This window comes from Hyperolius riggenbachi, chromosome 1 (genome assembly GCF_040937935.1).
Source record: "Hyperolius riggenbachi isolate aHypRig1 chromosome 1, aHypRig1.pri, whole genome shotgun sequence".
Lineage (NCBI taxonomy): Eukaryota > Metazoa > Chordata > Amphibia > Anura > Hyperoliidae > Hyperolius > Hyperolius riggenbachi.
The window spans coordinates 661,172,626-661,189,806 of NC_090646.1; the positions used below are offsets into that span (position 1 = coordinate 661,172,626).

The 17,181-nt window shown below is 49.0% G+C and overlaps 1 protein-coding gene across 4 annotated transcripts in view; it reads right to left on the reverse strand.

Moving 5' to 3' along the window:
• The window catches only part of DNAJB5 (DnaJ heat shock protein family (Hsp40) member B5), a 34,875-nt gene extending 24,267 nt beyond the window's left edge, over window positions 1–10,608 (reverse strand). The window contains exon 1 of one of the 4 annotated variants that reach the window (XM_068272087.1): window positions 10,525–10,608. Coding sequence is in view for 2 of the 4 variants with exons in the window: in XM_068272070.1 (XP_068128171.1) it covers window positions 2,474–2,489 (16 nt within the window). In the remaining 2 variants the exon portion in view is untranslated. Of the gene's footprint in view, window positions 1–1,374; window positions 1,396–2,473; window positions 2,494–10,524 lie in introns of those variants that run through there. The other 3 variants (XM_068272061.1, XM_068272070.1, XM_068272077.1) reach the window with 3 other exon arrangements.
• Between the last annotated feature and the right edge of the window lie 6,573 nt (window positions 10,609–17,181).

Sequence of the window (17,181 nt, forward strand, 5' to 3'; positions counted from 1 at the left end):
TGTTTTGTGTAACACCTAATTGCCCCCCTGCTCTCTCCACATTCATAGCAAGAATCCTTTATACACAAACCTCAATGACGGGGGAGGATTTTCTCTTTCTCTTTGAAATATACAAAGGCTCGTTCGTTCGCTCACTACTCAGGCCTCTTTCCCAGGGGCGGCTGAACTGCTCGTTTATCGGGCAATTCAGCCTCCCGGCCACAAGCACCATTGGGATGCCATTACATGTAGCCGCATGGCAGAGTTCAGTAACACCGCGCCTCACGTTTGACACAAGGAGGTGTTACCAGGCGGCCAAAAAATATCCAAGGTCGTGTCTGAGGGGAGCAACCACCTTGCTAAGTACTTGTGCCAAGCGCTAGCAATGGTCCATCGAATGGAAGCAGTGAACTCACAGTCCTGCAGATACTTTGAAAAGCCTGGAATAGGAGGGGATTGAGCTGTACAACAGCTGGGAGCAGAAAGAGGCAATCCCTTCCACTCAGCTCCAGGAATTTCCAAGGTAAAAGCGCCGCAGGTCATTTCAGACTAGAGACTGTTGACGAGGCGCAAAGAGTTCAAGCTCACATGCAAACTGTATGCAGATTGCAATTGGGCCAGTGTAAAATAATGTGCAGGGATTGGTCCAATTCCAAACCACATACAATTTGCAGCAAGCTAGATTAGAAACTCGCAAACCATCTGTTTCAGACTACATAGCTTAATTCGGAGAGAACGACTATCCAGCCCCTCCTCCACCCACCTTGGAAGTGCCCCTACTGTTACTAGTCACTCAATCAGAGCAGGTGTGGAAAACAAAACCCAACCCTTACCCCCACAGCTAATGTGTATGAGGTGATCCAATAGGCTTGCCCTGCAGACTAGGAGGCACGTCCTCGGTCATCACACATATTGTGCATCCAAAAGCAGCTTCTCGCTTTTTCCCTATGCGTCTGCAGGAGCTCTGTACGATCACAAAACCGGTGCTAGTCTACTTGAGGGGACCCAGTGGGGAAACCTCACAGACCAACGACCCTTGCCTGCTCACGGCAATATGGTTACATCCACTAATTTGTAAGAAATAGGAGACCAAGGCAGAAATAGTAACTTTAAAATTGCACTCCAGGACATGTGGCTTTCAGATACAGTGCTCACTTTGCCTTATCAGAGTAGCATAGCGAGCGCTACGAACCCGCAGGGGCTCAGGGCAGGATGAGTGCCATTGCCAATTAGCAGGCATAAGTTCGTAGCGCTCACTATGCTACTCTGATAAGGCGTGTTAACTGATAAGGTCTGAAATCTTTGATAAGGTGTGATATTTGAGTTATCACGGTTTAGTGAATCAAGCGCATAGTGTGAATGAGGCCTAAGACTAGCGATAAAATGACCTCCTACCTGTGTAGCTGAGCATGCATGCAGGAGATACCTGGGCAACCTGTACCGAAACACAAGAGTGCACATCCCAGGCCAGAAACCAAGTGCAGCTTCTGATTTTAGTTGATTTACACAACTGACAGCCAACTGAAACTGATAGGTCATCTCTACAGCACCTATACATGTTTGCAGCCAACTTCTGCAAGTGTGAAGTTTCAGTTTACTGGCTGGGGCCCACTACGGTGCAGTCCGCAGCGAGTGGGAGAGCGGCGCACTTTCTGGCTTTGGATACCGCTAATGATCCAGCAAATCTATCTAAATTTTTTTTTTTTTTTGCAAATCCGAGTTCACTTTTACACTTGGGGAAGCACCGGCTCATGGTCCGCCAATCATTGTGCTACTGTTGCCCACACACACAATCGAGCACTTGTGACCGAGATTCCAGAATGGGGGGGGGGGCTCAGTACATCTCTGTAGGTACCCATTCAGGTATCAGCAGGACTGCCAAGCAACTGGTATTCTGCTCAGCACATCATTGTAGGTACCTATTCAGAAGCAGTCTGTTGTGCTGTATTTTCCCTTTCTCTGTTTAAACCGTTTTAATTTAATCAGAGGCTAGGGCCCCTCCCGCAGAGGATGACCTCATCGTGGTGAGAGGGTCATGTACTTGGTAATTTGCATGCAAACTATTATGGAAACTGACGTCTTCCGATAATGATAATTTGTTACACCCTGAATGCAAGGTGTGCGTGTTGTCTATTAGTAGGACCTACACACACTTATGCAGCTAGTCATCTGGATGCAGTTTGTCCTAAGAAGCGCTGCCTTTCTTTGTTGTGTACAAAAAGGCAACTGGTATTGTTTACAGGAAATAAATATGGCAGCCTCCATATCCCTCTCAAGTCAGGTTCCATTTAATCCCAGCAATATACAGCGCTGAAATGAAGGGACTGCCTAGTCTTGGCCACAGCGGATTCCCTCTTTAGGTAGCATGGGCTGGATGATAAGCGCTGCAGAAATCCCTGGCTTAGTTAATTGGACGGCGGTTCTATTCTGGCCCCTCTTGTTCGGCAGACCTGTGCCGCTGCCGGAGGAGGAAGACAATTAGGGGCGCACTCACCGCGCTCTGCAGTCATATTTGGTAAGAAAAGCTGGGATTCGGAGAGAGAGAGGTACTTTGACCCTCCTCCTGGTGACAGCTGACAAAGGCAGCGCGAGACGTGGGCAATTCCAGGAATCCTTCCCCCATGTGTCAGCCTGCCGCCGCTTTACAGTACAGAACGCTCTCGTTAGGCAGCTATTAATAACATTCCGGGGAAAGGAAAAGCACTGCGGATGGGAATCATCAGAAGAGGCGCGCGCACCGCCTCCCGAGCTCGCGGCGTGATGTACTCGTGTCATATCCAGCCAGTTCTCTCCTTTCCAGGAACGCAGCTGTGAACGTGACTTCTCCACAGCCGCCGAACACAAAGAGCCCTCCTCCAGATACCTGCACTTCTCAGAGACGGGCAAAAACCAATACAAGATCACAGCAACATAAAGCGGATCCCCGCTCACAGAAACAGGAGTGTAGCTTCTCATGCTCTCAGGCTGAAAGAATAGCCTAATATTAGTGCCTTGTTTTAAGTCCTTTCTCTTCCAGTTGCTGTCTTTACTCCTTTAGAATAAATCGGGTCAGAGAAATGCACTAGAAAGAAAGGCGGAACACTGAACTTGAGCCACCTACACTCAGCCAATCCGGTCGTTCTGAGCTGACAGACAAGTGTGCCTAGGGCTCCCTCCCACCACACCTGCTGTTCTTCTCTGCAAATCTCTATACTGGCTCCTCTCACCCCACCTGCTGCCCCTCTGCAAATCTCTACACTGGCTCCTCCCAATGCTCCTCTCTACACTGGCTCCTCCCACCCCTCACCCACTCCGCCTCTTTTCTGAATCGTTACACCCCTAATAGCCCTCTCGTTCCTCCAAGGTCCTACTAATAACCTCCACCATCATAAGATACTCCCACTAGCAGTTCCAAGACTTCTCTAGGGTTGCCTTCTCTCTGGATTTCCCTCTACCTTCCAACTAGGTTTGCTCCTACCTTTAAAGAGGAGCTGTTAGGTATAAGGTCTCAGAGAAAATAAACACATATATCAGTAGCTAAAGATTGGCTGTACTTACATTACATATGCATTTCACTGTCCACGTTTGGATTTCACAGAATTTGTATATAGTATATGCAGAGATAGATGCTCCTGACAGCTCATGGCAGGCTCCATGTTTTTCTGCCAAATGTGTCGTCATATCCTGCCTGCTTCCTGATCACAGAAAAGCTCCTACTGAATAACACAGTGTGCAGTGAATATTAATGAGCCATGTGGCTAGGAACAATAGCTGACTCCTGCAGTGTACTCTGCCGGGAGATTTATCAGTGCTACGCGCTGGACTGATTACAAGCTGCTGTAACGTCTCATTAGCAGCCGAGGGGAGGGCCCCAGAATGCTTTGCAGTATAGTATGCGGCTTGCGTCCTCTTGGGTCTAACAGATTTTGCTGATAAGCACACATCAAAGGTAACTGAGATTTTTATCTTCACTAATGGCTTTTTGGCTTCCTTCTAAACTGTTTAACACAGGAGAATAGAGGTTTAAATTAGCTTCTGCAGCCTGACAGTTACTCTTTAAACACACCTTCAAACCCACCTCACCAAACTCGCCTACACATCTCCCTCTTACTTACATCCAGTGGCGCACTACACTAGGGCACTACACTGGGGCACTACACTGGGGCACTACACTGGGGCACTGCCCCCCCCCCCCCAGGATCACTGTGCCCCTCCGAGTGCCCCCTTGCTCAGTAAAATACAGTTAACTGTTTCCAGGCTCCAGTAGTATACATGTGAACAGGATTGAGTCTGTAAATAAACTTTCCATGTCAGCCTGAGTCTATGTAAGTGTTAAGTAAACCAAGGGTCTTATCCATTTGCCATAAATACCTCACAATCCTTGCAAGATCCCTTGTAATTTATGGATCTGGATGACATTTATATTTGCAATTAAAAAAAAAAACAATATCTACCTCCTGACTGTATGTTCTATTATTGTCAGTCAAAAGGAATAGAGACTGAAGAAGGCTTACTAGCTGAAAGCATACTGGTTTTACACACAGTGTTACTCTCTCTCCTGCCCCTTCCCCCTCCCTTTGCTTGTAAAGTTGTCAGCCATGGGCTGAGGGCTGGAATGATTTGTCTGTGATCTGTCCACACAGGAGCAGCTTGCTAACAAGTAAGGATTAAATTATGCCAGCCATCCAGCCAAGTACATCTGTAGGTAACTTTTCTTCCATAATAGCACCATCATTTGGACAATTTGCTCTTTTCATCGGCTTCTGAGTTCTTTTGTGATATTTTCATTTGGTTCCTATCATTGCTGAACAGGCAAAATATAGCTGAAGCTCGCCACACAAACATTGGTTTTGACCACTTAAAATAGTGCCCACTTTGTGCCCTCCCCAAAAATGTGAAGCTGGAGGCGCCACTGCTTACATCACTAATTATCTGCAGATCCGTGCCCCCTACATAATGTATGCTACGTCCAGGGTCTTCTTTCCATCTCACAGTTTGTGCAGGGCACATGTTGTACAGCACCATCCAATTTATTGGCATATTATAAATAAAACTAGACTCTTAGGTGATGTATAGGGTCGCCCTTTAAGTCCTCTGTATTCAGTTGTCTCTGGGTGGTTTAGCTCCCGGCATCCGCACATGACGTCTGGGCTTTGCCTCCGCTGCCTCTCCTCTCTCTCCATGTGAGAAACACGGGGACATCAGCTGTGAGCAGCTCCTGATATGGAAGTCAGCGGAAGTCCTGGATTCCTGCTATTTGCAGCAAATGATGGCAGGAATGAGTCACAGAGTAGTGCGAGTCTGCCTACTACAAGCTGTCTGATCACCACTGATGTGAATGCAAATGCAGCATCTGTTCCAGGCTGATTCATAAAGTGAGGTCCTCAGAGTTTATCTGCAGAGAGGCTCCATAACTGGGGAAAACGAAGTCCCTAAAAGGAACCCATGGTGTGAGACCTATGAAGGCTGCCATATTTATTTCCTGATAGTAAGCCAATTAACCTGAGTGTTTTTGGGATGTGGGAGGAAACCAGAGTGCCCGGAGGAAACCCACACAGACACGGGGAGAACATACAAACTCTGTGCAAACAGAGCCCTGGCTGGGATAGGAACCGGTGACCCAGCGCTGCAAGGCGAGAGCGCTAACCACTACGCCACCGTGCTGCCCCCCTAAATATGGCAGCCTCCATATCCATCTCACTTCAGGTGTCCTTTAAGAGATCCAGAAGGCCTATAATTACACTATTAAATATTATTCCGTTCTATTGTCAGGAGGAAGGAAAATCCTATGAAGAAGGGACTTTACCAAACTTTCCCCAGCAGAACCCAGATGTGTTTTCCTATCAGGAAATGCTACAGTGGTGTGTCAGCCCGCTAGAATGATTTTACAAGTGTACGATTTGTAGAAAGCAGTAAAATCCATCTTTCTATCCACGTGAGCAGCCTCCGGGCTGACCTCAGGAAAGCTAGGGATGAAGCCAGGGGATGTGCGGAATGTGATCCCTGCTCTGTGGAGCAAATTACTCATGCAGGGGGATTTAAATCCCGGGACGTTCTGTACGTCAAAAGCAGTGAGATGTACTCCAAACACAACGCCGTTGCCATGGCTGGAAGAAGTGACGCTTAGATTTCTGTCAGTTTTAGAAGATCGCAGCTGGCTGCAACATGAAATGGGAATGTAATCTCAGCTCTCCCTGTTAAGTAAGCCAGCACCCATTCAGTAAGGAGGCCTTAGGCAAGACTCCCTAATAAGGCTACTGCCTATAGAGCGCACCCTAGTGGCTGTAGTTCCTGCGCTTTGAGTCTGCCAGGAGAAAAGTGCCATATAAATGTTGTGTCTTGTCTAGTGTCTAATCTGTAAACCTCTAGGCAAGTCAAAGGCATGTATAGTGATATTTTAAATTACCTGTGTAAAAAAAAAGGAAATGTACCTAGCAGTCCACAGCAACTGACTGCTGCCTGCACACCCCCAGCCAGCCTAAAACTCTACCCCCTTCCCAGACTTTAAGGGCCCATTCACACTTTAGCGTTTTGCCGCAAAAGCGCTAGCGTAATGAAACCCTATGGGCCCGTTCTTACTTGGCCGATTTGCGGTAATCGCCGCAAATCATCCAAGACCGCTAAACGCAAACGCGTAGCCTGCACCATTTTCAGGCGATTTCCCCGCAATCGCGTTTTAGTGCTATAGAAGCGCAAAACGCGATTGCTTAAGAATTCGCCAGGTGTGAATGGTGATTTTTTTGGGGCGTTAATCGCCAAAAAACACCAGAGCAAAACGCTACCAAAATCGCTAGTGTTTTGCGATCAAAATCTATTGGCCCTCATGCTACATGGAGATAGTAAAATTGGCCAATCAAAATTGAAAGTCCGGACCAAGCGTAAGTCACATGGGCATACAAGAGGGAGAGTAGAGTGGCTGCTCTCTCTCCAGAAGCCACACCTCCCTACTGACAGACAAACGATCATGGCAGTTGGTCTCTAGCAGGGGGAGGAGATGAAGATCTATCTAGGGACAAGCAGGTACATAGGCATTTTTCTATTTGGCAAAAAAAAAAAAAAATAATAATAATTACAACAACTTTATGCATAATCAAAATATTCTAACAAAAGCATCTTAAAAAACTATACATGAACTTTAATGAATATCAACTACAGAATGTTTTGTATAGCGCTACCAAATGGACAGATCTGTTAATTATCGATGGTCAGTCCTCAGCAGAGAGAGTACTGATCTCAAAAATCGATCCATCAATCTGACTGGAAAATTGCATGGTGTGTATAAGCCATAAGGGTGCGTACATGCATCCAATTTTGATTGGCCACTCACAAGCCAATTTTACCACCTTCAAGTAGTATGAGAGTTTAACTATTTCACAGCATTCAAGATCTGCTGGCACTCATACTACATGAAAGTGGTGAAACTGGCCAATCATCGACCAATCAAAATTGGATGTGTATATTGGGCTTAAAGCCTGGTACACAATTTATGATTGGCTAATTACCAATTTCAACACCTCCTTTTAGTATAAGGGTCTGCCTACACAATCAGCTCATAGTTTTTAATATCTGTTTACCCTCACACTACATGGGGGTGGTAAAATTGGGTCAGTGATTGGCCAATCATAATTGAAAGTGTGTACTAGGCTTTAGGGTGCGATTCCACTAGAGTGGCGCGCGTCTGCCTCCCGCGCCGATTCGGATGGAAAAGCTGGCCGAATCGCTAGCGGTAGCGATTCAAACGGCGTTACCATTGCACCCTATGGCAGTTTCCCCACACTATTCGCCTGCAGGGAAAATCTGCGGATTTGCGGCGGTTTCCGTTCAAGTGGAAACGCTCCCTCACTCTTTCCTGCTTGGAACCTCCAAACCACGCTTAATGTCAGAGAAGGTCCAACCCCCCAAAATATTAACAACCAATAGGATTTTGTGTAGTCTCTGGGTAGCAACAGTCAATGTCACTTCTCAGCATCCCTACAAGTAGTAGGCTGGCTGGGATTTGTAGTCCTGCAAGGAGCTGAGCGGGCAGAGAGTGAGCTCTGGGAATGGAGAGCACAGCAGGCAACCTCAGCATGCCGATCCTTGCAGGAAAACATCCGGTATGCTTCTCAGAGCTGGGATTCTGGGAATGACAGAGGAGGGAGGGTGGAAGGGCACATTCCAGACATGGATATAGGATACAGAAACTGCCTCCTCTTCTCTCGCTGGGATCCTGTTCAGCAGGAAAGAGCAGCAGTGTGTGTGCTGTGCCTGGAATTACTGGGACACAGAGAGCACTGTACTGTACCAGCATGATTCACCACAGCGCTCTTTTGTGCCAGACTCAATTGGCTCCACATGCCACCCACAATCTGGATGGCACAGGCGGCTGGGACCAATACGGAAAGTTGAACGCCATGGTAACCCAACTGGCGGAGCAGGTTCTGATCTAGAGCCTATTGTCCCGGCCAATCCGTGCTACACACAGCTTGACAGAACATTGCTCGCCAGACTGTGCAGCCCACGCCAGTCTGCTCCGAGCCCATCCGAGACCCTCACAGGAAGGAAGGAAAGCTGTGGCAGGGCTCCGATGCCGAGACACGACTCATGGCAGGAAGTCTACCAAGGGTTAACTGACACCCACCCAGATACCAAAGCATTACATCATGGCAGCCTGCAGCCCCCCTTCCTTATTCCTTTGTCCCAATTCCTATTATCAGCCATTAAAGAGATGAGGTCAGGAAAGCAGGGGGGTGAGCTCATGATTGAGGTTTTCCATGAGGACTAGAAGGGAGGCAGTGAGCTCATAACACCCGTTAGCGTGAGGACAGCTTGGTCTCATGACCGCAACTGTCACTGAAGCCACCGCTGGTTTGGTATACCCAGTCACGTTACCAAGCCTGAACCCATCGCTGAGGACATCCAGGAGAGGAGGCAGCCAAGCAAAGGGCTGGAGAGAGCCAATGGAAGACTGCCTGGTGCCCAACAGGCAGGGTCAACGGGAATGCCATTGTTCCTGGGCACCAGAGCGTGCCGGGGGTGGGTGGGGGTCATTCAACAGTCGTTAAGGAATTCACCATTGTGATTAGTATGCCAACCGAGACTGCTCACCATGTTACCATGCTACAAACACAGGCAGGAGACTTGTTCAGTCGTTTCTACTACTAATAGAGCAGCAAGGGTGACATGAGGTATCGGGCGCGGTGACAACCTCATTATACCAGAACAGAGAATTAAAATATGAAAAAGGCAGCGGCAAAGATAGCGGCACCACGTTAGCAATCAGCGATGTGTAAAGTTAGATAATACAGATTATTCGCAAGGCAAAGATCCGACCCCCAGCTGCCTCAAACGATTCTATTTTTAACCCTATGGTGAACGATGTAAAGAAACCACAATGCCAGCCTCAAACCCCCTCCAGCTACCGGAAATCCTGGCAACCAGCACTTTCATGGCCAAAGTGCTGACACAGGACAATAGTTCCAAGACCACGGGGGTCGTCCCATACAGGGGGTCACTTATCAGCTGAAAAATTACCCAACATGATCCCAACACAGCTCATTATGACAATTCCAGACTCTGGCTCTGCAAAGTGGTTCTTTTGCGGGTATTATTGACTATTTATTTTTAGACTGGAGAGTGCTGCATAATAGATCCATACTCTGCATTAGTGAGAGGGAGAGGTCACTGCATTATGATCCATTAATGTATATAGGCTGAGCAGAGGGGGTGCATGGATACTGTCTGTTTGAAGAAGCAATTCAAAGGGGGGCAGTTATGGGGGATATAGTGTATGTGGTCCAGGGATGGGGGGCAAGTCCTGGAGATTCCTGTGGAATGTACGTGGGGTCAGGTCACAAAGGGCAACAACTATATAGATACAAAGCATGTAAAGGGTCCTTCCTAAACCTTTTCCAGTTGAATCTCCAGGGAGTGGGGGCAGATCATGTTTTTTAGGAGCTGTTCTCAATAACTCATAGGTGAGTGCTTAAAAAACCCAGGGGGGGGGGGGGCTGACAAATTTAAGGAGAGAAAATCCAGTCGAAAGAATATACCAGTAAGAGTAATGTTATAATGTCAATATGAGTAATATTAGTATGTATCAGTACCACATACAGTACACATAAATAATACTGACAATGATGGGGGCTACCTCAGCAAGGCTGGTGGTTATCAAAGTAGGGGAATGTGGGGATTATCTCCAGCTTATAGTGACCTCAGTACTGTCAAATATGGGGGGTGTATTAGACATAGGGGCTCTAAATTAATTTCTGTAGACCATGTTTGTCTCAAGTCCAGTCTGGGGTCTCACACAGAGTGTGGGGAACAGGGGGGGGGGGGGGGACTAAAAGGTGATTCTAGGAGTGTAAAGTGGGGATCTTATTACTTAAAGGGGGACTCTAGTCTCATTAGTCCCCAGTGACTTATTGGAGTGACTAAGTCCCATTGGGGCTGTTTAGAAAGTTGGACCAGCCCACGTCTTCTCAGCCCCGCACACAAAGTCACAAAAACTCACAGCTGGGGTGACAGGTAAATGAGATGCGGATGGTACACAAGACGCACATGCGCAGAACAGCGCAGCTCTCCTACCTGCCCGGCGCGCGGCTGCTTCCTCGCTGCCCAACTGAAGAACAGCTCAGAGCAGGAGCCGGTGTGTAGCAGCCGCCAGTGACGTCACGGGGAACCCGCCCCGCACTCTAGTCACACAAGCTCCGCCCCGTCCCTCGCTATTGGGCGCTCGCCCTCCGAGTCCGCCAATCAGCGCCCGCTGCGCTTCCATCCGCCCCAGATCTGTCAGTCAGTTGCGGAGGGGCGGGGCCGGTCTGGTTCTTATTCAGAAACCGTTACGCGCGCGCCTGTGTCCATCCATTGGTCGGAATAGCGCCGAGCGCTGATTGGCTGGAGCGCCGCTGCTGATTGACAGGTGGGCGGAGATTGGTAAGGGGTGCCGTCACCTGCAGAGCTATGTGTTGATTTGGCGGGAAGAGGCTTGTGCTGTGTGTGAAGTCATTATTTTGCTGATGATGTCACGCTGCAGAGCCAGAGGGTTGGACGTAGTGAAGAGAACCTGTTGCCAGAAATTTTAACAAAAATAGTTTTAGCCTCATGTTCACCTTTAAAGAGGAACTCCAGTGAAAATAATGTAATAAAAAAGTGCTTTATTTTTTACAATAATTATGTATAAATAATTTAGTCAGTGTTGGCCCATTGTAAAATATTTTAGATCCCTGATTTACATTCTGACTTTTATTACATGGTGACATTTTTACTGTGGGCAGGTGATGTAGCTGCTGCATGCTTTTTTGGAAGTTGGAAACAGCTGTAAACAGCTATTTCCCACAATGCAGCAAGGTTCCCAGACAGGAAACTGCCAGGAGTACCACGGCCCTCAGAGTTTCTTGTGGGAGGGGTTTCACCACAATATCAGTCATACAGCGCCCCCTGATGGTCTGTCTGAGAAAAGGAATAGATTTCTCATGTAAAAGGGGGTATCAGCTACTGATTGGGATAAAGTTCAATTCTTGATCGGAGTTTCTCTTAAGTTTTCAAGCAGGGTGATGGTAAGCTTTTGATCCAAGATTCGATAGATCTTTTTTCACTATTACTATTTAGATCAAAATTAGACACCAGGCAACTGTATAAGGGAGGGAGGGGGGACCACTTAACACCAGGGACCTGTTTTAGGATGGAAGGGGGAACTACTTCCTTGTACAACGGCTGGCCCATTGGTGATGCTCTGCGGAGGGACGTCGCTGGAGAGCGGCATGAACAATGGGATCAGCGTCACTGGAGTGGAGTAGATCTGTCCGGCGGATCGGTTGGGGGTTGCCATACATATGCCTGATAGTCGACTGAGGCGGTCATCGGCTACCTCAGCCAACTTAAAGGAGTTCTGTGGAGGGTGTTGCAAAGATAAAGATAAAAACCGACATTTACCTGGGGCTTCTATTGGCCCCAGAGCCGGATTAAGGCTAAATGGGGCCCTAAGCAAAGTAATTGATTTGGGCCCCCCCATCATGTCGTAATAGAATCAGAAGATGCAGCTGCACAGCAACATGCCGCACACACCGGGACAGCCGAGCTACTGGTTGCTATGGGCAACAGCCCGCTTTCCTCTGTGGGTGCACAATGCAGGGAATAGCAGCAGCAAAATGCAGAGTGAGAGATGAATGGCTGGGACATTTGCACTCAGGGGCTGGGGCACCCCTGTGAAGAGGGCCCCAGATATCACAGCAGCAGCACTTTCCCCTTGCATCTCCAGCCTGGCAATAGCAGAAAGTTCTGGACACCGCCAAACTGGAAGCCGTTCCCCAGACAGAATAATAATAATAATGGCAGTATTTGTATAGCGCCTTTCTCCTGTCGGACTCAAAGCGCTTGCGAGGCAGCCACTAGAGCGCACTCAGTAGGCAGTAGCAGTGTTAAGGAGACTTGCCTAAGAGACTCCTTACTGAATAGGTGCTGGCTTACTGAACAGGCAGAGCCGAGATTTGAACCCAGGTCTCCTGTGTCAGAGGCAGAGCCCTTAACCATTACACCATACCCCCCAACCGTCCCGTTTTCGTCGGGATTCTCCCGATTTGGGGGGGCCCTCCTGCTATCCCGGGCCCCCCCTCTCGAATCCCGACGGCTGGCAGAGAATAGAGGCGGAAAAACTGATCGAGGCTCCAGCCGCGGTACTGAGGGATGCGGGAGCCCGGCTTCAATACTTCCTCCCTCCCTCCCTCTGTGAATGCCCCCTAATGTATGTCCGTGTGCCCCCCTCTCCTCCCCTCCCTATAGGCAGAGTGAGCGCAGCGGAGCGGGCAGTCGGGTCCTCTTACCGCTGGCTGATGCACGCGTACTGTCTCTGGCATCCGACCTCCATGTGCTTCCTGTTTACTATGACGTCACAGGAAGCACATGGAGGTCGGATAGAGACAGTACGCGTGCATCAGCCAGCGGTAAGAGGACCCGACTGCCCGCTCCGCTGCGCTCACTCTGCCTATAGGGAGGGGTGGAGAGGGGGGCACACGGACATACATTAGGGGGCATTCACAGAGGGAGGGAGGGAGGAAGTATTGAAGCCGGGCTCCCGCATCCCTCAGTACCGCGGCTGGAGCCTCGATCAGTTTTTCCGCCTCCATTCTCTGCCCAGGCGCCCCCCCCCCACCTAAAAGTGGCACCCTCCTCCCCACCCACGGTGACGGGCATTCTCCCCCCCTCCACTGACAACCCCCCTAATTAATCACATAAGGGGACACTGGGGGCACATTAGGAGGGAGGGAGGGAGAAGCTTAATAGCGTCCATGCGGCATCCATGCCGCATACGCATCCCCGGGCTGGTGCCTCGATCGGGTTTTCTTTCCCCCCCCCTCGGCCACCCTCACCACCCTCCTCCCCCTCCCACTGGCACCCTCCCTTTCAGGAGTAATTAATTAAAAAATTTTAATAAAAAATAAATTTAAAAACTAAATAAAATAAAATAGTGGGCGTGGCTAGGGGGTTGGGGCGTGGCCAGGGGCGTGGCCTAAGTGTCCCGCTTTCGACACTTAAAATGTTGGGAGGTATGATTACACTATCCAGCCACCCAGAATTACATAACCACCCCCACCACCGAACAACCGATTTCCTCCCAAACTAGACAGCCACCATGCAGCCTGCATCCCAGTGAATACGATAGTCCAGCAGAGAAGGCAGCCGCAGCGGAGGAGAATGACAGCATCAGATGACTCACATTCACCTATTGCGATCCAAGCAATAGATGTCCCGTCATCCGGAGCCCATCTGTCTCCTCTAGAGTGCTGCCGCTCTGTTACTACTACTATTACTACTTCCTACTTCCTGTCTGATCTGAGAATCAGGAAGTTCAGAGCGAGCGGCTGCACTGTAGAAGAGACAGATGGGTTTCAGATGATGGGATCTCCATCGCTTGGATCATGGATAGGTGAGTGAGCGTTTGCCATCTGCTGCTATCATTCTTGCTGTAGCTGTGGTTCTCTGTGGGAAGGGAGGGAGGAGTGGGCAGTGGCAGAGCGCACAGTAGCAGGAGGGGGACCTAGGAGGAGAGCCTGGCTCTGAAGACAATCAGCAGCGTACGGCATCATTTGACAAGACAAATAACATTTATATTGCGCTTTTCTCCTGGGGGACTCAAAGCGCCAGAGCTGCAGCCACTAGGACGCGCCCTATAGGCAGTAGCAGTGTTAGAGAGACTTGCCTAAGGTCTCCTACTGAATAGGTGCTGGCTTACTGAACAGGCAGAGCCGAGAATCGAACCCTGGTCTCCTGTGTCAGAGGCAGAGCCCTTAAAAGGACTCCGAGCAGTGCCTGTGGGTATGCCTTTAAGCATACCCACAACTAATTAATTACATCCTCACACCTACCAGCATGATGTTTGTAATTATATCCCCCTGGGTTCCTTATATTTCATTGCATTGTGCTGAATCGAGCTGCCTGACGTTGGAGAAAAGTTGTCCTGTGTAATACAATGTAACTATGGAAAGATGCATATCAATTTGAAGCTCTCTTTCTCCTCTTTCCAATGATAGATAAACCACCCTACGCCTTTTAGTTTTCGCTATTTTCGCGATCAAAATTGCCGTGGTCGTGATTTCGATCACGAAAATAGCGAAAACTAAAAGGCATATGGCGGCGGTTTATATATCATTGGAAAGAGAAGAAAGAGAGCTTTAAAATGATATGCATCTTTCCATAGTTACTGCACTGCTCAGAGTCCCTTTAACCATTATACCATCCAGCCACCGCTGACAGGATGGCGAGGGCTGGTTTATGTGCTGATGAGGCCCCTTTGACTCTGAATGGGGCCCCAAGCAACTGCTTTTGTTGCCTGGTCGGTAATCCGGCCCTGATTGGCCCCCTGCAGCTGTCATGTCCCGAGCCGTCCTCCTCTATTCATGCCACAAATTACACTGCGGCTTCGGGAGCTTACTGCACACGCGCACTTCAAGAAAACTTCGTACTGCGACTGCGCAGTAACCCCCTGATGACGTGCGTTAACAGTAGTGTTGGGCGAACAGTGTTCGCCACTGTTCGGGTTCTGCAGAACATCACCCTGTTCGGGTGATGTTCGAGTTCGGCCGAACACCTGACGGTGCTCGGCCAAACCGTTCGGCCACATGGCCGAACTAAGAGCGCATGGCCGAACGTTCCCCGAACGTTCGGCTAGCGCTGTGATTGGCCGAACGGGTCACGTGGTTCGGGCCCGAACGCGCTCTGATTGGCCGAACGGTCACGTGGTTCGGGTAAATAAATACCCGAACCACGTCATATCTCCGCCATTTCTCTGTGGGTTTAGCTTTGGGTAGGCAGGCAGGGTAGTTCGCTCTCCAGCCACGCTAGCCAGGTTCCCCCCCAGTCATTGTGTGTCGCTGCTGGGAACAGTAGTACACCGCTCGCTCAGCCACACTATATATAGCATTGTTTACTGCCACTGTGTACCTCGCTCAGCCACGCTATATATAGCATTGTGTTTTCTGACACTCTGTGTACACGGCTTAGCCTGACTAATATAGCATTGTGTGTACTGCCACTGTGCACCTCGCTCAGCCACGCTATATATAGCATTGTGTTTTCTGACACTCTGTGTACACCGCTCAGCCTGACTATATAGCATTGTGTGTACTGCCACTGTGCACCTCGCTCAGCCACGCTATATATAGCATTGTGTTTTCTGACACTCTGTGTACACGGCTTAGCCTGACTAATATAGCATTGTGTGTACTGCCACTGTGCACCTCGCTCAGCCACGCTATATATAGCATTGTGTTTACTGCCACTCTGTGTACACCGCTCAGCCAGACTATATACCGTTGTTTACTGACACTCTGTGTACACCGCTCAGCCAGACTATATACCATTGTTTACTGACACTCTGTGTACACCGCTCAGCCTGACTATATAGCATTGTGTGTACTGCCACTGTGCACCTCGCTCAGCCACGCTATATACAGCATTGTGTTTTCTGACACTCTGTGTGCACGGCTTAGCCTGACTAGATAGCATTGTGTGTACTGCCACTGTGCACCTCGCTCAGCCACGCTATATATAGCATTGTGTTTTCTGACACTCTGTGTACACGGCTTAGCCTGGCTATATAGCATTGTGTGTACTGCCACTGTGCACCTCGCTCAGCCACGCTATATATAGCATTGTGTTTACTGCCACTCTGTGTACACCGCTCAGCCAGACTATATACCGTTGTTTACTGACACTCTGTGTACACCGCTCAGCCTGACTATATAGCATTGTGTGTACTGCCACTGTGCACCTCGCTCAGCCACGCTATATATAGCATTGTGTTTTCTGACACTCTGTGTACACGGCTTAGCCTGACTAGATAGCATTGTGTGTACTGCCACTGTGCACCTCGCTCAGCCACGCTATATATAGCATTGTGTTTTCTGACACTCTGTGTACACGGCTTAGCCTGGCTATATAGCATTGTGTGTACTGCCACTGTGCACCTCGCTCAGCCACGCTATATATAGCATTGTGTTTACTGCCACTCTGTGTACACCGCTCAGCCAGACTATATACCGTTGTTTACTGACACTCTGTGTACACCGCTCAGCCTGACTATATAGCATTGTGTGTACTGCCACTGTGCACCTCGCTCAGCCACGCTATATATAGCATTGTGTTTTCTGACACTCTGTGTACACGGCTTAGCCTGACTAGATAGCATTGTGTGTACTGCCACTGTGCACCTCGCTCAGCCACGCTATATATAGCATTGTGTTTACTGCCACTCTGTGTACACCGCTCAGCCAGACTATATACCATTGTTTACTGACACTCTGTGTACACCGCTCAGCCAGACTATATACCATTGTTTACTGACACTCTGTGTACACCGCTCAGCCTGACTATATAGCATTGTGTGTACTGCCACTGTGCACCTCGCTCAGCCACGCTATATATAGCATTGTGTTTTCTGACACTCTGTGTACACGGCCTAGCCTGACTATATAGCATTGTGTGTACTGCCACTGTGCACCTCGCTCAGCCACGCTATATATAGCATTGTGTTTACTGCCACTCTGTGTACACCGCTCAGCCAGACTATATAGCATTGTGTGTACTGCCACTCTGTGTACACCGCTCAGCCAGACTATATAGCTATTCGCACGCTTTTTGTCCTCATGCAAGGCCTGGGTTGTTGTGTCTCAAAAAGCATGGCCTTCTCCTCCTGCGCCTGCTCCTGTTCCATCACGTGTGCTGCTGCTGCTGCTGGGTTAGCGTTGC